We start from the raw sequence: 20,777 nt of genomic DNA on the forward strand, positions 1-20,777 counted from the left end.
GTTCCCCAGGGGTAGCATTGTGTACACACTGTTCTGAGCTGTTGGTTTTTGTTTTTTTCTTGTTTTCATTCAAACGTGCATCATAGAATTGGTTTTGAATTGTATTCCCCCCTCCCCACCCCGACTCAAATTCATATGTTGACATCCTAACCCCCGTTACCTCAGTGTGACCCTGTTTGGGGATCGGGCTTTTACAGAGGTAATCGAGTTAAAATTAGGTTATTAGGCCCTAATCCCACATGACCGCGTCTTTATAAAGAGGGAAATTTGGACACGGGGACGGATCCAGAGGGAAGACCATGGGAGGAGATGCAGGGGGAAGACGGCCGTCTCCCAGAAGGCAGGAGAGTGGCCGGAGCGCATCCTTCCACACAGCCCACAGGAGGGACCAGACCTGCTGGCACCTTGATGTTGCACTTGTAGCCTCCAGGATTGGTTAAGCCCCCTAGTTTGTGATACTTTGTTATAGCAGCTCTAGCAAGCTGATACACAGGAGTACAGATTGCGCGCTGTTGTATCTAGTTCGCCCCTCTGCTTAAACTTCATATTTTAGTGGATGTGAAGAAATTGCTTCATAAATGGAAGACTTCAGACATACAGATCTGTGCAAGACTAGACAGACGTTGCCATACTGACTTCCCCAGGGCTTTCACTCAGGCTCCTGGCTGTCTTTTCCATGCCACCCCCATCGCTTTCATTCCCCTCGTGCTGTTCCTGTTTGGAAGCAAGTTCCGGACATCTTTAACTAGGTCACTATCTGTAAAAGGTAAGGACTCCTTTTAAAAACATAATCACATTATTATTATCACTCCTAGGAGAAATGAGTCATACTTCCTTAATATGGTCAATTACCAGTGTTCACATTTCCAGTTGTCTCAAGTGTCATGATTTTTTTGAGTGTGAATCATGATTCAGATGTCACCCATACAGTGCGGTTGGTTGCTACGTCTTTTCAAATCTCTTTCGGTCTCTTCGCCGTCTCTCTCAACACAGTTCTTCCTCTTTAGCGTTTCTTGTACCCTTGCTTCGCTGATTAAATTCTGGTGGTGGTATTGTGTGTATATTCCATGATTCTCTTTATTTCCTATAAATTGGTATTTAGGTCTAGAGGGTTGGTCGGATATAGGCTGGTATTTTCCCATCAGAAGGCACATAATATCTGGTTGTTGTCTCTCTTTGCATTTAGCTATTAGTGTAAAATGTCACATTCATGAAATATTCTTTTTTTTTTTCTTTAACAACTATTTAAAAATGTAAACACCATTCTTACATAGCCTCAGAGTGGGGAGTGGTGGCCAAAGGAACCAGTCCTGGGATTAGAGGGTTTGAATTTACCTCTGGATAAGCAAACTAGTAAATAACGAGGAAATTTTTCTCTGTAAAAGTGTGTCAGCTAGTGCCTGAAGAAGGCATAACAAAATTAAAATATCAGCATTTTCAGTCCCTAATGGATTTGCACGTATCATCACTTGTTTTTATCCGTGGACCTTAAACATTTTTTTATTTAATCCAAAAATGGATTCACAAGTAACTCTTCCGTTAATTACATGTGTGTTCAAGTTCTGATCGAGGTTCTGGGCAGGGATTTATAATAGTTGAATTAATAATCATGTAATCCTCCTTATTTACCTCGTAGTCATTGCCGAGAAATTGCATTCTCCAAATTACCTGTCTATAAATAAAACAGATAATGTGTACCCACTTCTTAGAGTTTCTCAGGTTTTCTGCTTTATTAAATCAAGGACCAGATATCTATTAAAATGGTCTAAAAACTGTACAAGGATAACTCACAGAACGTGCTTTAGAGATGCCAATTATTTTTTTAATCAGTGTCTTGGGGAAGCATACTACTCCAAACCTCTAATTATCCTTGTTCTCGGTTTGTGATTGGGAAAGCAGCCTAAAAGTGGGGAGACACTCCTGTGGTTATCGATTTGCTGTATAGTAGGATATCGGTTTGCTTTATGCATTTCTGAACGCTGCAGGCCCGGACTATTGAAGGAAAGCCATCTTTCTTCGTAGTTTCCTAACACAGCAGTTGCAATCAGGAACCTTCCGGGGCTCAGTTTGTAGTTTGAACCGCTGGGGCTCGGGGATTTTAGTCGTAGTTCCCCACAACCAGAATTTACTTCCTCTCTGTGGTTTGTGCAAACCCACCTCACCTTCCAGCCTGTCACAGGTTGGTTTGATTTCTTCATTTTATGGAAGTGTTTCCTTCGTTGGTATGTAGAGGTTTTTTTTGTTTTGTTTTTTTTTTGTTGTTGTTTTGTTTTTTTTTTAGCACAATTCTTTGGACTAATTAAAAATTCAGTAAATAAAGTACTTTTTATTTATTTATTTATTTATTTTTCAACGTTTTTTATTTATTTTGGGGACAGAGAGAGACAGAGCATGAATGGGGGAGGGGCAGAGAGAGAGGGAGACACAGAATCGGAAACAGGCTCCAGGCTCTGAGCCATCAGCCCAGAGCCCGACGCGGGGCTCGAACTCACGGACCGCGAGATCGTGACCTGGCTGAAGTCGGACGCTTAACCGACTGCGCCACCCAGGCGCCCCAATAAAGTACTTTTTAAAAGTGGTACAGCTGCAAACATTTCCTCTTGAGCAGTAATTTGTAGAGGCCTTTCCGTGGCTCTGGTGGACACTGCGGTTGAATAGACCTCACGTAAATGGGAGAAATCTGAGTACTGGGGAGCAGACACCCCTGCAGTGTCTTAGCAGAAATAAGTACGTTATCGTTATCGAGGTAGGGCAAAACTCGTAACTAGCTATTTTTAGCAGGAGTCTGGCTTTTCATGCCTACCTGGTGACTCACAGAAGACAGTTTTGTGAATCAGATAATTGAGCTGGCCTTCAGGCAGTTCTGATCAAATTGTACAATAAATAGACGGTTTGTGATCGTAAAAAATTGTGGGTGAAAAAAGAGGAAAAAACTAATATCCACTTGGGGAGTTTGGAGGAGAGTCCCAGAAGTATGAACTTTTAATCAGCAACGATGGACTTTGGTTCACAGTGCTTAGGTTAGGCTGTTTTCAAGAATTAAAAGTCAGCCTCCTTGAGGCAAAACAATGTGGTAGCCAGGCAAGCAAGGGGGACTTATTCTCAGCACCCCTGAGCCGAGTGTGGCCCTGCCGCTTTCCCACTGAGGGTTTGGCCTTGTCATTGTCCTCGTGTACGATGTGGAACTGATGGAATTCCCTCAGAGATGTTGTGACGATTGAGTGGAATTGTGTTATATGTCATCAAATCTCAGATAACGTTGGGTTATGACACACCCTTATTTTTATGCCATTAAGAAGCAAGAAATGCCAGTGTAAACCAGCTTGCTTTCCTGTGCAAGATGCCCCATGTTAAGATGTGGTTGGACAAAAACTGCATCTTAAAAAAAAAAAATCAATAAGATGCAGTGTATATGAAAGTGCTTTGCTGTATAAGCCTCAGGAGTCATATTTAATCGCTACTATATGAGTCAGGGGAGTGCAACAAGGTTGTAAGAATAAATACCAGTGGGAAGCCGAGGCCCGGCGGGATGAGAGAGCAGGTAGCTGCCAGGAGAGAGAGGAAGTCGCCTCCTTCCAGGTCGCCGTTCACAGAGAGCCGGCTCTCGGGGTCCGCCCCGCCCTTAGCTGTCCACACGCGCACAGGTGTCTGCTTAGGGAGTTCTTGCCCTCCGTGACACTGGACTTCGAGAGGAATCTCCAATTTACTTTCCGTGTCTGAAGTGTGGATTTTCCTCTTTTAGATTTTTATTGGTTTAGAACTTGCAGATCCTTAGCAACCTTTGGTTAACTGTTATTTTTAAGTGCAGACTTGAGCAAGGCTTCAGCCAGCCTGAGCCCCACGTGGAACAATGTGGGTTTCAGCCTTGTCCCTTCACAGAGGGACCTCTTGTCATGGGCAAGGCATTGGGTGCTGTTTGCAGTTGATTTCAGACTCCTCTGCTCTTCGCCGAGGTCATTTTTGTATTCAAGAACGTGTTTTGCTCACATAGGAGTTTGGGTTAGTTTTTGTTTTCTTCAGGTGCTCCAGGTTCACTTCAGGAAAATGGTGACATTGTTCCTTAACTTGTGTCCCTGCTTTCCCCTCGGTGCACTGGGACATTGAACTTACGTGTTGTATGTCAGTTATAGCTCCAAAAAGTGGGCGGAGCGGGGGTAGTTTATTTCTTATTCAAACACCACTGGGCAAAAGAAGAGCTTCAGAATAGCTCTGGTTGAATAGGATGTTTTCCAGATAATTCTTGGCTGAAAGTAAAGTTGCATTTTGTTTTGTTTTGAAAAACACTCCTTTAAAGATGTAAAAGTCATTCTACGCTGGATTCCCCCCCCCCCCCCCATGCAAAAAACAGGCCCCAGGCTGTAGTTTGCAGACCTCTGCTCTAGTAGAAAGCTCTTATTATGACCAAGGCTCCTTGGAGAAGTGGCTGATTCTAAAGCTGGAGAGTAGGGAAAATAGAAGAAAAGCCTGGAGCTTTCCATGAGGAGGTGTTGGAGAAAAGATGGGGCATGTCCAGAAGACCCAGTAGTCAACTTGAAAAAGCTGCCAGGGGCCAAAGCTGCGATGTTTCAAGCTATAAAATAATGTTAATGATGGATTATAACCCGAAGAATAGAAAACAAATATCTGTGAGTCCGTAACTAAATAAAGGACCAGACAAATAATTAAGGGAGAAGAGACAGATCTTCCTTATGGAAGAATCCCACGTAGTAAATGTAGAAGAAATGAGGGCCATAGACGATCACCCATTAGAACATTGTAGTGGTGATTGCTGCAGGTTAAGACGCAATGGCAAATGTGAAAATGAGTGTGTAAAACTTCAGGGAGACACGGGATATTTGCACAGCCTCAAAGTGTCTCCCAAATATTAATTACCTTAGTAGTGGTGACATATGTCTGTAGATTCTATAGTGTTCCTCCCTTCAAGGAGCACAGCTTAAATCCTCTTCTCTGTGAGTGTGCCGTGGGCTTTGTGGTCCACTTTTAAGGAATATGTAAAGGGGGAAAGTGGTAACTTCTCAGTGGTGACACCTGGCAGAAGCCACCTGGGCCAAGTGGCTTGATGAGGGTTCATGTCACTGGGAGTAAGTTGTGCCGGTGCTGTGTGCTCGTGACGTGATGTGACGAGAAGGGCGGTTTGCCCTGTGATATTCTAGATTCTTCCCACGTATCCGTGACCTCAGTCTAGTCAGTCAGGCAGAAGGGATCAGGCCACCCGGACTGAGGAACATTGTACAAAATGCTGACCGACGCTCTTCCCTGGTGTCCAGGCTATGACACCCGGGGGAAGACTGAGGAACCACGGAGGGGGTGAGATGAGTAAGCACAGCCCTGGGAGCCTGGGCTGGAGCCTAGAAAAAAAGAGGAAACGGCAGAAGCTGTGAAACCCGCCGTGAAACCCGGATGAAGCTGAAAGTTCAGTTAGTAGTATGGCCCCAGGTTACCGGCTTCGCTTTGGTGACTGCTGTGGGGCACAAGGTGTTGATGTCCGAGGAAGCTGGGTGAAGGGTGTGTGGTGGGGCTCAGAGGGTCTCTGCAGCTCTTCCGTAAATCTAAGGTTATTTCCATATTCAGTTTTTTTTTTTTTTTTTTTAAACCCTGACTCCTTATCCTGGATTGATCATCCGCCTTATCTTGAGCATCTAGGCATTATTTTATTAACTCTTGGTCCCATTTATATTGGGTGGAAAATATGTAAAGTAAAGTTGATTTGCAAAGTAAAGTTGCCAAGTAAAGTAAAGTTTGCAAAGTAAAGTTGATCTTGGAATGTCCGTCTTGTTAATATTAGTTATTTCTCTTTCCAGGGGAGGCACCTGCTGCAGAAGTTTCCTCCTCTTTTGTGATCCTGTCTGTGTGCAGTTTAATGATATTAATAGTGTTAATTGCAAACTGTGTATCCTGCTGTAAGGACCCGGAAATAGACTTCAAGGTGAGCACAGATGGTGGGGACATTTAAAAATCATCCTCTGATACCTCGATCATTGGAGTCCCTTGGGAGCAGGGCTGGCCAATTTTTTCTGTAAGGGCTGTATAGTAAATATATCCTGCCATTGTAAATAGTAAATACTGTGGACCATACGGCCTCTGTCAAGGCTCCTCCGCTCTCAGCTCTGCCATTGTAGCGCTACATTGATACAGATATGAAAGGTGAAACCAAACGGTTGTGGCTGTGTGCCAGTAAAACTTCATTTACAAAAATAAGTGGTTTGGATTTGGTCCAGCAGCTGTAGTTTGCTGACCCTGCTTTAGAGCATCATTGACAATAACCACTTGCCTGTTTAATTTTTGCTAGGTGAGGAATAAAGTATGATTGAATTCACTAGCTATAAAGCCTATAAGGAAGAGCAGGCTGATTTTTTTTTTCCCCCTGAACTTTAGCATGCTGGTGAGTTTGTGGTGGTTAAGATTATTGAGGCCAAAGGACGCCCCAGTGTGTTTTGTGTATGAGAAACCGCATCTTTCATTTTACCTGAACCCTCGAGTTCTTTGAGGGGAAGAAAGAAGAATCCTACCTATTAGAAATTCTGGTGGGGGGTGTGTGTGTGTGGCGGGGGGTGGGGAGACACTATAGAAGGGCTGGTGTTGTAGCTGCAGATGGGTGGAATCTGCCAGAAACCAGCTGGGATATCCTGCTCTGGAACTTACCACGTGCCTGCTGGTGTCCATTAGGGCCCGGGGAATACTTGATAAAGAGGAGGACTTGAGAAACAAAAGGAATGCATGAGAGAAAATGATCTTTCTGTGGAGCCCTGCTGGTTGTCCTGGAACTGTCCCCAGGGGCCCTGAGGGCCACTGGTTCAAATTGGGGGCGGAGGGGGGGGGCTGTCTTCTAGCTAAAACCTTCCTGCTAGTGGACACATCAGCCTTATTTCTAGAGCCTCACCCCTGTTTCTGTGTTTTCTTTACCTTGAGTCTGGTGGCAGCCCCGAGAGAGGAGGAGACGTGTTATCCTTTTGGCTTGATGCTAACATTAGACACCGGGAAGGCTGCAGGAAAAGACTAGCACGGGCCATTTTTCTTAGAAGATTCTACCCCAAACGTGTGGGCTTAAGTAGTCCACAGCTTTAGCCCCCAGGTCCTGGAATCACTCTAGACACCTCCGTGGGAACTTGCCGACTACCACATGGTTGGGGGAGGGGGTGCACAGTGGTGGGCAGAGAACCTGTCCCTTGACCATCATTCTTGCCGAGGGACTGTGTACAGACGCCTTGTCTTTTGGGGACAAAGATAAAGTCTGATCAGTGTTGCTGAAACTAAAATCCAGTCACTCTCATGTGTCACAATGCCTCATTCTTGCCTTAGATTTTTCTGACCCAACTGGGTCTCGGTATTGACCCAGGGAGTTCATTATGATGTAGATTCTGCAAAGCAGTGTCTTTATCCGCTTCCCCAGGTGGTTCTGGTACAGGCGGCCCTGGACCACAGTGTGTACAGGATCCTCTCCAGCTGTGTAAGCCACGACTGAAGACAAGTGTCCACGCCTTTAGATTTAGAACTGCAGCGTTAGAGACCTTCGACCCTTGGAAGTCACGCTACAGACCAGGAGGCTACTGCCTGATAAAGGAAGCGACTTCCTGAGTGCATCTGGGCAGCTGCTGGCATAACTAGAAAAGCGACCCAGTCTTCTCACCAGCCCCATTTTTGTTATTATGCTGTTTTACCTCTCTGCGTCTCTAGAATCATCGGCTGCCTAATGGTCTATCATGCTGCTGCCAGACTTTTGAGTGGCATTGTTTTTAAGTAGAGGCGATGGATAAAAAGTCTTTTTTAATGAGAGAAGCTTTAGGAATGTCCAGAGGGGAAATTGAGCAAAGCTCTTCCATTGAGAGGTGCCTCAGAGATTGAAGTGTCAGCACCTCGCTGGTCCTACACCCTCCCGTTAAAAACAGCAGTAACGTCCTAATGCATTTGACAGCATAGGTGACATATGTGAGAATAGTGTCCTCCCACACGCGTGTGAGATCATACATGTCCCATCAGACAGATCGACCCTTATAACTTCCCGGGGCTTAGTGGGGGTAGCAAGGGGAGGTGGCAGAAAAAGAAAAGGAAAAGAAGGATATTCTCTAGAGGAAAGGACAACGGTCTTGTTCGCAGATTATTCTCAGCTTCTGTTACGGTGCTTGGTGGGGTGATATTCATTAATTATCTGAGTGAGTGAATGACCTTGATTGTCATCTGTATGAACGTGGAATTAACATGGACACCAGGGTGGACTGAGCTCACTGGAACGATAACAGCAAGAGTCAGGACAGCTCTCTGCTGACTGAGTCACTGAGAAGATTTTCACACCTGCATGGGCGCAGCCTCGGTTTTAAAGTTGCCATCTTCAGAAAACCAGACGTTCTTAGTGTGTCGAAGGTACTTATGTGCTACACAGTGTCATACTGACCGTCGTTCACGTCCTGATGGTTTTTCTACACAGCTTAGTAACTTTCCCATCGTTACTCTTTGCAGAGAAACAGGACTTCCTCGAAAATACCGTTTTTGGGTCTTTAACTGTCCCTATTTTGATTGAAATCATAGCAGAATACAATTCTAATGCAATTAGAAATGAGCATGTAGTTTTATAATAAAACGAATCTGTTTTGATTCCGTGTGCAAAGGGATCTGTGAAAATGAATAATAAAGAAAAAAGAACAGCCTAAGCTCTGGTAACTTGAAAGCAAAATTTCAGACCAGAAGAGTGTTTCCACTTGAAGTTCCGTGGTCATTTTAGACAATTTTGCATTTAGCTTCAAGCTTTCAGTTGAAAAAGTTTAATACAAAGTATGTATAACTTATTAAACCTTACTTATTCTGCTGTTTGGTGTTGGAGAGCACGATTACATATGCTTTTTACTCAAGTAGGTGCAAATTGGGGGGAAAAAACCCAAGGCGGCATGTTTCAAATGAGTGAGTGAGTCAGTGTTCTCATGTCAGATGTTAGCATATGCATTTTTTTTTTTTAATTTTTTTTTTCAACGTTTTATTTATTTTTGGGACAGAGAGAGACAGAGCATGAACGGGGGAGGGGCAGAGAGAGAGGGAGACACAGAATCGGAAACAGGCTCCAGGCTCCGAGCTGTCAGCACAGAACCCGACGCGGGGCTCGAACTCACGGACCGCGAGATCGTGACCTGGCTGAAGTCGGACGCTTCACCGACTGCGCCACCCAGGCGCCCCTAGCATATGCATTCTTAATATTTGTTCTCACGTTGGTTTATATAAGATATAACATTGATCGTCTCTTATTTTAGGAATTTGAAGATAATTTTGATGATGAGATAGATTTCACACCACCAGCAGAAGACACTCCGTCTGTCCAGTCCCCAGCGGAAGTTTTCACACTTTCAGTACCAAATATCTCACTACCAGCTCCGTCGCGGCTCCAGCCTTCCGTAGGTAAGGCCTTGCATCCGGCGTCATGTTCTCCAGCTACTTGGGTCGCCTGTCTCGTCTGCTTGCTTCTTTCTTTTTCTGCCCTCTGGGGAAGCCGAATTGTATGTAGTGGTCGGGCCCACTGCATGCCTGCACAAGCTGAGTCCTTTCCTTCTGGACCCTAGATCTGGTGTAGGAATGAACTGGTCGCCTCCGATCACTGAAGTGGAACTCTCCCACGGAGCTCCTGGCCTTCCCTTGGGGCGAGAGGCTTCTCTGCTAGTTCTGGACGCAGCTGGCCTTGCTGAGTAGAATGCTGCCGTCTTTCCGGGGATGTCCCGTGTTTGGGGAGGAGGGGTTTATTTGGATATGCTAATTGGATTGATTTTTCATCCTAAGATAGCGGTTTGGTTAGAGATCGATTGGCTTCTTGTTCTAGAACAGAAATACTAGCAATTCAAGAGTCAGGGATTTCTGAGACCCCTCGGGAGAGGCTCTTCTCTCTGTGAGGGGCCGTTCCTGCCCCTCGTGGTGCTGCGCCCAGTGGTGTGGGCGTGGGGCCGGGCGCACCCCGCAGTGGATTGTGCTGCTGGAGGCGTGCGTGACTGAAGGGAAAAGTCAGGTGAAACATGACACAGCTGGTGCATTTCATGTGAAACACTTGTAAAGTTGGTAAAATTTTAGTATTGGTGGTTTTTGCAACACTAAACAGCTAACATGTAGTATCTACCTTCAATTTTTGTAAATAGTAATACCCTTGCTTTGACCAAAATAGTGAAATTTAAAAGTAAAATAGTAAAATTTATTATTTTTTTTTTAATTTTTTTTTCAACGTTTATTTATTTATTTGGGACAGAGAGAGACAGAGCATGAACGGGGGAGGGGCAGAGAGGGAGGGAGACACAGAATCGGAAACAGGCTCCAGGCTCTGAGCCATCAGCCCAGAGCCCGACGCAGGGCTCGAACTCACGGACCGCGAGATTGTGACCTGGCTGAAGTCGGACGCTTAACCGACTGCGCCACCCAGGCGCCCCAAAATAGTAAAATTTAAAAGGATGGGGATATCCTAGGGATAACCTAAGTAACCTAAGGGCACGTATCCGTAAATGGAAAGATTTTCTCCTATCTTTGCTTACTCGATAATAGGCTTTCCTTTACACTTAAGGGAAGCCCTGAGAGAATTCTCTAGGGCCTCTACCATCCTGGAGTCTTAACACCCATGAATCGATTTCAAGTAATAGAATCTTAACTCAGATCAGTGTACATAGAAAGGGGATTCTTCGGACACTTGGAACCAGGCGATGGGGAAGGGTAGGGGTGAGGCTGACCGTGGAGACAACTGGCGCTGGGAACTTGGACGCCTTTCATTTCTCTCCTCTGTGTGTGTCGGCTTAGATCCCACACACCGGCTTCTTTCGCTAGCTCGGAGCGTGGCTGCTGCCACTGCCGGGTTCGTGTCCTTGTAGCTTTACTACCAGAAGAAAGGAGCTACCCTCTCCTCGGAAAACCCTCCGGAGAGGCATCCCGGTTGGGTTCCCCCAAGTCTGATGATGATGACCCCTCACTGTGGGCAAGAAGGCGCGGCAGAGAAGAGCCTCATGACTTCTGTCCGAGGCATAGTGGGGATGGACCAGAGCCCTGTAGCGAACACAGCGGAAATGGTAGTGACCCGTACAGCCATCCCCATTATGTTCATACGCCTTTCTAGTTTCTGAAGCCCTCTATTCTAAATTTCTTCTTTTTTTTTTTTTTTTTTAAGTTTATTTATTTTGAGAGAGCGAGAGAGACTGTGCAGACGGGGGAGGGGCAGAGAGAGACGGAGACCTAGAATCCCAAGCAGGCTCCACACTGTCAGCAGGAGCCTGATGTGGGGCTCGAACTCATGAACCGCGAGATCATGACCTGAGCCGAAATTAAGAGTTGACTGTTTTAATTGACTGAGTCGCCCAGGCGCCCCTAAATTCCTTCTTAATAGGAAGAAATTACTTTTGATTTCTCTGCATAGAGACTATTCTGCGTAGAATAGTCACGGAATATTTTTATGATCTTGGGATATAAGAGGCCTAGCCAAGCTTGGCACTAAATGCAGAAACCATAAAGGAAAATATTGACAAATTTGATGCATAAAATGGAATATTCTGTATGGTAAAAGACACCATAAACAAATTTGACAAAGTAGCCAGAATATTTGTAAGCTACAAAAAATGTCTAGAAAAACCCTATTATATATTAATATATATTAAGATTACAAACAAACGTATAAGACGACTAACAGTTCAATAGGCAAAAATAAGTCAAGGATGTAAAAGAAGAAGTTCATGAAAAGAAATTTAAGTGGCCAATAAAAAAGGAACTTCACTATTAATTAAAGAAATACAAACTTAAAGTAGGATGATAACAGATTGGGGCGCCTGGGTGGCTCAGTTGGTTAAGCGTCCGACTCTGCCTCAGGTCATGATCTCTCATTTCGTGGGTTCCAGCCCGGCGTCAGGAGGCTCTGTGCCAACAGCTTGGAGCCTGGAGCCTGCTTCGGATTCTGTGTCTCCCTGCCTTTCTGCCCCTCCCCTGCTCCTGTTCGTGTGTTCTCTCTCTCTCTCTCTCTCTCTCTGTCTCAAATAAATAAACATTAAAAAAAAAAAAAGATAACAGTTCAACAAAGAGAAGAAAGGACACTGGGTGGTGACAGGGGAGGGATATGTGTGGGAAACAGGCACTTGGACACTCACTGCTAGCCGGACTGTAAATTGATAGAGACGTTCTTTCCGTAGGGTAGTCTGACAGTATGTATCCAAGTGTAGAATGTGTTTACACTTGATCCCGCAGTTCCACTCTTAGTAGCTTTTTGAGGTCAGTAGGCAAGTAAGTATCTGCAAAGGAGTTTATTGCAGCATTGTTTGGCAGTGTAAGAGTGGAAACATTAAATGTTGGTATGGAACTCATTAAATGATGGTAAGTCCATACGATGGGGTATTATGTAGTCCTATAAAAGGATGAAAGGTACTGGTGATGTATTAAGTGAAAAAAGTACACCGCATATTCAAAAGTAAGTCTATTAGAAACTCTACCCTTTTTCCTTTTAAAATTTATTTTATTTTTTGAATAGATAATATAGTGATACATTTGGTTCAAAAACCAAAATGTAAAAAGGTATATATAGTGAAAAGCCTCTAATCTTTGAACCTGACCTCAGCTTCTACCCCCAACTTCTGTACATAACCATTCTTCTTGGTTTCTTATACCTCTTTCCGGACTTTCTTGATGTAAATATTCCCATTTACCTGCTGCCCCTCCCCCCCCCCCCACTTTTTTTTTTATTCATAGGTGGCATCATAAAATATGCTTCTTGCTTTTTTTCCACTTAGATAAACCTTAGAGATATTTCCATTTGCATAAAAAGAGCTTATTTATTCCTGCTTACAAGTTTATACTATTGAGGGGTGCCTGGGAGGCTCAGTCCGTTAAGTGCCTGACTTCAGTTCAGGTCATTGATCTCATGGTTTGTGAGTTTGAGCCCCGCAACAGGTTCTTTGCTGTCAGCACAGAGCCCCCTTCGGTTTCTCTCTCCTCCTCTCTCTCTGCCCTTCCCCTGCTCGTTCTCTCTCTCTCAAAATAAATAAACTTAAAAAAAAGTCTGTACTATTGAAATTGTATGGACCATACAATAAATTGTACGGACAGTTTATTTAACCAGTCTCCTAGTGATGGATATTTCGGTTGTTTCTAATCTTACGCCATTAAAAACAAAGGTTTCACCTATGTTGGTCTGCACACTGATGTTGGGCTAGTGTATTTGTAGAATAAATTTTCAAAAGTGGCCGAAGAGTGCATGTGTTTGTAATTTTGAGGGCTGTTGCCAGCTCCCCCTCCACAAGGAGTTGTGCTCATTTATGTTCCTGCTTGTGGGTTTCACTTGGTCTATGCTGTTGCCGAAGCTCAGGTGGTATCAGTTCAAGTTAGATTGTTGTAAATTTAGGGTGAGAACTGTAATCTCCCTGGTAACCACTAAGAAAATAACTAGTAAATATGGAAACAGAAAATAAAAAAATCAAAATGTATACCAAAAATTAAATATACACAAAAAAGAATTTTCTGATGTTTCCTGATTTTAATATAGCCAAATTTAACAGCCTTTTAAGCTGGAAATTTTGCAGTCTCTTTCTTTTTTTAACTTCTAAATTTTTTTTTTTTTTTTTTTTGAGTTAGAGCTTTTTATGTCTTAAGAAATCTTTTTCCATGCTGTGGTCAAAACGATACTTAACCACTTTTTTTTCTACAATGTTTTAAGGTTTTGCTTTGACAGTTAATTTAAATCCATAGCCCATCCTGAATTGATTTTTGGGTATGGTGTTAGGGAATCCATGAGGCGGTTTGTTTGTTTGTTTGTTTGTTTGTTTGTTTGTTTGTTTTTACAGATGACTGTGTTTTTCTCAGCTTCATTCCCTGAGTGGCTGTCCCGGCTCTCCCGTTCCTCCCTGCTTTTTAGTTCCATATGTGTATGGGTCTGTTGTGGGCTTTCTGTTCTATTTCACTAATGTGTCAACTCCTTGTTCTAGTACCACACTGTTGTAATTATAATAGCTTCATAATAAATGATGTGATTTGCACATTTTGCTCCCTGTAGGTTTTTCACTCTTTCAATAGTGTCCTTTGATGCACAGAAGGTTTTAATTTTGATGAAGTCCAGTTGATCTTTTTTTTTCTTTTGTTGCTTGTGCTTTTAGTGTCATCCTTAAGAAATCTTTGTCAAACTCAAGATCATGAAGATTTACACCAGTGTTATTTTCTATGACTTCCATAGTTTTAGCTTTGGAATTTGCATTGATATTTGCATATGGTGTGAGGTGAGTGAGGGTCCAGGTTCATTCTTTTGCAGGCGGACAGCTAGTTGCCCCAGCAGTAATTTTTGAAGAGACTTTTCTTCCCCCATTGAACTGTCTTGGGACCTTGTTGAAAGTCAGTTTATCACATTTGTGTGGGTTTATCTGGGGACTCTTGATTAATCCCATCGGTCTATGGTCTAGTCTAGCCTTATGTCTAGCCTTATGTAGGTACCACACTGCTTTGATTATTGTAGCTTTGCGGTGAGTTTTGGAATGGAGAAGTTGGTGAGTCTTCCAACTTTATTTTTGTTTTTCGGGATTGTTTTGGCTATTCAGAGTCCCTTGCAATTCCATATGAATTTTAGGATCAGTTCTTCCATTTCTGCAAAACAGACCATTGGGATTTGTATGTGCATGTGCGTACCATTTCGATTCCCTTCTCATTCCCTTTTCTTTATATTTTGTAGATATTTTCTTGGGGATTACAGTTATCCTAAATGTATAACAATTGTATTTCATCTGATACCAGCTTAACTTCGATACCATATAAAAACTCTGCAACGCAGTCCTGTCATTTTATGTTACCACAAATTACGTCTGCATACATTGTGTGTCCGCTAACATAGATTTATAATTTTTTATGTGTTCATCTTTTAAATCATGTAGGAAATATAAAGAGGATATATACACGAAAAATACAATAATGCTGGCTTTTATATTTACCAGTGATATTTATTTGTTCTTATGTCTTCCAGTTACACTTAGCGTCTTTTTGTTTTAGCCTGAAGGACTCCCTTTAACCTTCTTGTTAGGTATAGTGGCAGCAGTCTCCCTAAACTTGTGTTTATCTGGAGATGTCTCAATTTCTCCTTCATTTTTTTTTTTTAATTTTTTTTTCAACATTTATTTATTTTTGGGACAGAGAGAGACAGAGCATGAACGGGGGAGGGGCAGAGAGAGGGAGACACAGAATCGGAAACAGGCTCCAGGCTCCGAGCCATCAGCCCAGAGCCTGACACGGGGCTTGAACTCACGGACCGTGAGATCGTGACCTGGCTGAAGTCGGACGCTTAACCGACTGCGCCACCCAGGCGCCCCTCTCCTTCATTTTGAAAGACCACTTTTCCAGGTGTAGAACTCTTGGTTAATGGTTTTTCTCCTTTGGCTCTTTATATGCGACGTCCCGCTGCCTTCTGGCCTCCATGGTTTCTGATGAGAAATCCGTTGTTAATCGTATTGAAGATCATTTGTATGTGATGAGTTGGTCCCTTTTGCTGCTTTCAAGGTTCTCCATCTTTGCATTTCACAGTTTGATTATGATGCATCTCAGTGTGGGTTTCCTTGAGTTTGTCTTAGTTGGACTTTGTTGAACTTGTTGGATGTGTAGATTCATGCCTTTTATCAGATTGGGACATTTTTAACCACCGCATCTTCAAATATCCTTTCTGACCCCTTTCCCCTCTTTTCCTGGGACTCTCATTATGTGTGTGGATTGGTCCACTTGGTGGTGTCCCATAAATCCCCTTAGCCTTTGTTCATCGATATTTTTTTTCATTCTTTTTTCTTTCCACCTCTCAGCCTGGATAGTTTTATTTGAACTCTCTCTAAGTTCACTGATTCTTCTGTCTGCTAACATCTGTCGTGGAACCCCTCTAGTGAATTTTTTTGTTTCAGTTATTACACTTTTCAGCTCCAGATTTGTATTTGGCTCCTTTTACTAATTTGTATCTCTGTTGATCTTCACTTACCAGAACATCGTTCTCCTGGTTTCCTTTAGTTCTTTGTCCATGATTTCCTTTAGCTCTTTGAGCATGTTTAAGACAATTGATTTAAAGTCTTGTCTAGTAAGGCCACCATCTGTTTTCTCAGGGGCACTTTCTTTTACATTTCCTTTGTACGTGTGGGTGGGCTATACTTTGTTTCTTTGCATGTTTTGTACTTTTCTTGTTGAAAATTGGACATGTTGAATGATATGAATGTGCACAGAAGAAGAAAGAAAAGAAAGGAAAAAAGTATCCTGTGGGTCTTTGCCGATTAGCTCTGCGTTGGGACACTCCTTACCCAGGCCACTTATAGCTCTGCTGGAGTCCTCACCTCCTGCCTTTGCAGGGCAGAGAGCCTAGCCAGAGGTGAAAGTTATATTCTTGTCAAGTCTTTTGTGGGCGTGCCCTTCCCTGACCGTGAAGGTGGCTCTCAAGCTTTCTTCGTATGTTGCAGTAGCTTTTCAGAGACCTCCCCCTCCCACCCCCGGCAAATCTCACTCCCCAGCTTTTCTGCTAAAGCTTTCAGTGTGTCTGTTGTTTGCCGCAGTTGTTACTTACTTACTTACTTACTTACTTACTTACTTACTTATTTATTTATTTATTTATTTATTTATTTGCCCCAGGTGGAAGTGTCTTGTCCACTTGGCTTTCACTGTTTTTGAGGAACACTCCATCCTGATAGAGTTCTGAGTTTGTGAAACCAAGGGAAGCCGCTTGAGGCAGTCCTTGAGGGAAACCTCTGGTGAAAAGAAACACAGTGCCTGGGGAATGATAAGGGCCACTGTGCTCTCACTGGAACGTGTGTTGTCATTAAGACCGCTGTTGGGTGGGGTTCTGATAAATTAAAAGACACAAAGAAATTCTGCCCTGTTTCAGTGGCCTTTCTCCTGGTTTGATGTGGTTGCTATAAATCTTTGTCTTCCAGAATTCTGATAAAGTTGACATTTATGTTTTTTTTTTCTTCTATTTAATTTTTTAATTTCCATCCAAGTTAGTTAGCATATAGTGCAACAATGATCTCAGGAGTAGATTCCTTAATGCCCCTTCCCCATTTAGCCCATCCCCCCTCCCACAACCCCTCCAGTAACTCTCAGTTTGTTCTCCATATTTATGAGTCTCTTCTGTTTTGTCCCCCTCCCCCCGTTTTTATATTATTTTTGTTTCCCTTCCCTTATGTTCATCCGTTTTGTCTCTTCAAGTCCTCATATGAGTGAAGTCATACGATTTTTGTCTTTCTCTGACTGATTTCACTTAGCATAATATCCTCTAGTTCCATGCACGGACACTGACGGTTTTTGACAAGAGACTCATTTCTACCCTGGAACTAAGGACTAAGTAAAAGCCAGTGGAATGGTGATCAGTAGTTAGAGTAGAGTAGGTTAGATCAGAAAACACAGTGTCTGGGTGTGTGGGTGGCTCCATCGGTTAAGCATCCACTCTTGATTGCAGCTGAGGTCACGATCTTGTGGTTCGTGAGTTCAAGGCCCACGTTGGGCTCTGCACTGACAGTGTGGAGCCTGCTTGGGATTCTCCCTCTCTCTGCCCCTCCTCTGCTCACGTGGATGTTCTCTCTCTCTCCCTCTTTCAAACAAACAAAAAAACAGTGCAAAGCATTTAAGAATCAGTAGGAAACTCATTCAAAAAAATATTGTCAGTCTTAAAACTTGAAACCATTTTGGCAGTATTGGTTTGAAAGTGATCATATATATATATATATATATATATATATATATATATATACATATACATATACATATACATATACATATACGTATACGTATACATATACATATATATATGTTTGAATTTATATCTACCTTTATTTTCTACCTTTGTGCTGACAAGCTATAACTTTATGTTCATGTTTATACTTTAGATTTTGTATCTAATATTTATTGTATGTCAGTTAAATGTCCATATTTAGTTTTTATGTTCTTTTTCCTACAGAAGGTTTGAAGTCCCAAGTTGCCCGCCACAGTCTGAACTATATACAGGAAATTGGAAATGGCTGGTTTGGAAAGGTAAGATGTTCACATTTACTTTTTTTCCTTCCTAGTGCTAGTGTTTAGAATTTGAAGCTAATTAAGAATTGTTGTGTGTGACATTCCACATTCTCTTTGGATGCTGTGGTACGGATTGATTTTCCTCATTATGCCTGACCCCCCCCCCCCCCAGAAAGAGGGGTTTCGGCGTTTCCAGGTGGATACGTTTTTCCAAGAAGGCCTTTTATTTATATAGCAGATGCTTTTCTAATTGTTGGTGCAAGAACAGTAAGCAGGGAAAAGAGACTGGAATTTTGGAAGCTTTTTATCCTCCTCAAGTTAAATTATTATTTTATCTATTTATCTATTTATTATTTATTTTTATATTTTTATTATTCTTTTCATTCTTCTCCCCTTCTCCCTCCCTCCCTCCCTCCCTCCCTTGTGATACTGAAACCACTTTAGAATTCTTGATGCATCGTAGCATTGTAATGAAAACCACGACAAAGAACTGTTCTCTCTTTCTCCTGGCCTGTCAAGGGACGAATGGTAACAGTGCCTTGTCGATCCTTTTACCACGGGGTGTTCAGAAGGAATCATTTTATTACAACAGCTAGTTCCGTGATGTAGCTAGCAGTCATTCTCGGTAAAAGGTTCCTAACTGAGCAGCGATTGCATCATAAGCAGGGTGGTCAAGACAAGATGTATGTGCTCGGTGGTCAGCCGTGTTATGCACCTTGCTTTCCATTCAGAGTCGTTTGTCAGTCCTGTATCTTTGATGTCATGCAGCCTTTATTAGTCACTGAATCTTCTAAGCCATACAGCAAAACCTGTTACGTATCACATTGTTCTCAACGTGGAGGGTATAGCGTGGGGGACGATGGGTGAAGTCCTGACCTGCGTGGAGTCTACGAATGTAGCAGCAAACGAGAGAACCCCTTGCCCCGACAAAGGCTAAATCTCTAGCTGCGGAGAGAGTGTGTGTGTGGGAAGATCAGACAGTAAACATTCAGGGGGAGGAGACGGGCCCAGAGGGGTGTGGGGGAGCCAGGTGACGGGAGACAACATATGCATCCAGAGACTTTTACTCAGAGTGAGGTGGGAGAGGACTCGGGCGTCTGAGCCCCGAGGGATGCAGTCTGGCTTCCCTTCACAAGGACCAGGTGGGCAATTATGTTGTGGAAGGCCAAGGGGAAAGCTGGGAGATTGCTTAGAAGGCTACTGCAGTCATACGGGCGAGGTGCAGGCAGGCTTGGATGATAGCACAGAGTGGTGACAAGTGGTGCGAGTCGAGATGGAGTTTGCGATAAGAGCGTGCGGGACTGGGGACGGGTCAGATGTGGAGTCCGGAAGAGGGGGGTCAAGGATGGCTGCTGTGGCCCGGTTGGTGGGAAGCAGAGAATTACTGTCAAGCGAAACGGAAAGATTAAGGAGAAGCAGGCGTGGAGGAGGAGGAGGAGGAGGTCGGGAGTTCGCTTTTGGGTAGGTTAGGTGTGCTATGGCTCGTGGGCATCCAGATGGAGAGAGGAGTAGGCAGTTGGAAATACACACCTAGAGTTCAAGGGCGAGGGTCCAGGCCAAAGATAGACATTTGGGAGAACTCAGTGTATAGCTGGAAGTCAAAGGTAAGAGGCCAGATGGAATCACCGAGACCCTGAATGTGGAGGGGAAGTGGAGGCAGGGGGACTGAGCCCCGAGGGTCTGGTTGGGAGGGGTCAGCGCAGTCAGGGAGAGCTGGTGACGGAGACTGAGGCAATTGGCCACTGAGAAGGAGGGGGCGCAGGATAGCGGGGTGTTCTAAGGGTCGGCGAAGAAGGAGACCCAAGAAGATAAATGGTAGTGACTGCTGCTGGCAGACTAAGAGAAGACTGGGAAAAGTGGGACTCGGCCACATGAGGTCCGTGGTATTGTCAAAAGAGGCTGTTCGGGGGTCACGTCCTCACATGTAGGCGCAAGGGAGAAAGTGGAGACGGCTCGTGTAGACGACCCCGTTGAGGAGTTTTACCGTAAAGGGAGCAGAGACGTGGAGTACGAGCCGTTCGGGGCCGTCCCAGGGCCAAGGGAAGGTTGTTTTGGTTTGCTTTGCTTTTTATAGGCTGTGTAGCTATTTTAGCCGCTTTATGCAGTAGGGGAGGAAGTGATAGTGCAGGAGAGAGCAAGGGGGGATGCTGTCAGAGTTCTCTTGAAACGGGAATAAAAGCAGCGTGTGGGTACAGGTGCTGGTATAAAATGGGGAAGTCCACTTCTGGTTACTTTATTCAATGAACAGAGGCCAGTTTGAAAGGGAGGAGTCAAAAGACACGTTGAATCTTCTAAGCCATACAGGAGGAGAGGGTGTGAAAGAGTCCTCCTGGGAAATCCATCCGGTAGGGAACACAGCGGGAGGATGGGAATGCTGAGGACCCTCACAGATTTGAAACGAGGCCGGTCGCCGTGGTCGTGTGCGCGTGTTTTGTCTACATTCGGTGTTACTGTAGGCAGGTAGTTGAGTGTTAGCGCCACCGGGGTTTGGCTGAGCTCCTAGGCCTCAGCAAGAGTGGTGAAGGGGGTGGCGGTAGTGGAGGATCATGGGCCCTAAGCTGCCAGGGAGGGGAGGGGGCCCTGTGGTAGGGCAGGTGGTAGAGGGCTGCTGTCGTGAATGGATCTGGAGGCCAGGTTGTGCGCTTCTTGGGTTAGACGGTTGAAGTGAGCTGGAAATCAGAGGACTGGTAGAGAAGGAGAAGTTAAAATTCAAGGTTAGGGGGGCATCTGGGTGGCTTAGTCAATTGTGTCTGCCTTCAGCTCAGGTCATGATCTCACGGATCATGAGTTCAAGCCCCATGTTGGGCTCTGTGCTTACAGCATGGAGCCTGCTT

General features: G+C 44.1%; 1 protein-coding gene across 2 annotated transcripts in view; it reads left to right on the top strand.

Annotated features, from left to right (window-relative positions):
• Positions 1–20,777, top strand: part of LMTK2 (lemur tyrosine kinase 2) — an 81,825-nt gene that overhangs the window by 15,570 nt on the left and 45,478 nt on the right. For both annotated transcript variants that reach the window (XM_006941919.5, XM_006941918.5), the window contains exons 2-4: positions 5,802–5,926; positions 9,237–9,381; positions 17,888–17,961. In XM_006941919.5, the coding sequence (XP_006941981.2) occupies positions 5,802–5,926; positions 9,237–9,381; positions 17,888–17,961 (344 nt within the window). The remainder of the gene's footprint in view (positions 1–5,801; positions 5,927–9,236; positions 9,382–17,887; positions 17,962–20,777) is intronic.

The sequence above is a fragment of the Felis catus genome, chromosome E3, assembly GCF_018350175.1.
Source record: "Felis catus isolate Fca126 chromosome E3, F.catus_Fca126_mat1.0, whole genome shotgun sequence".
NCBI lineage: Eukaryota > Metazoa > Chordata > Mammalia > Carnivora > Felidae > Felis > Felis catus.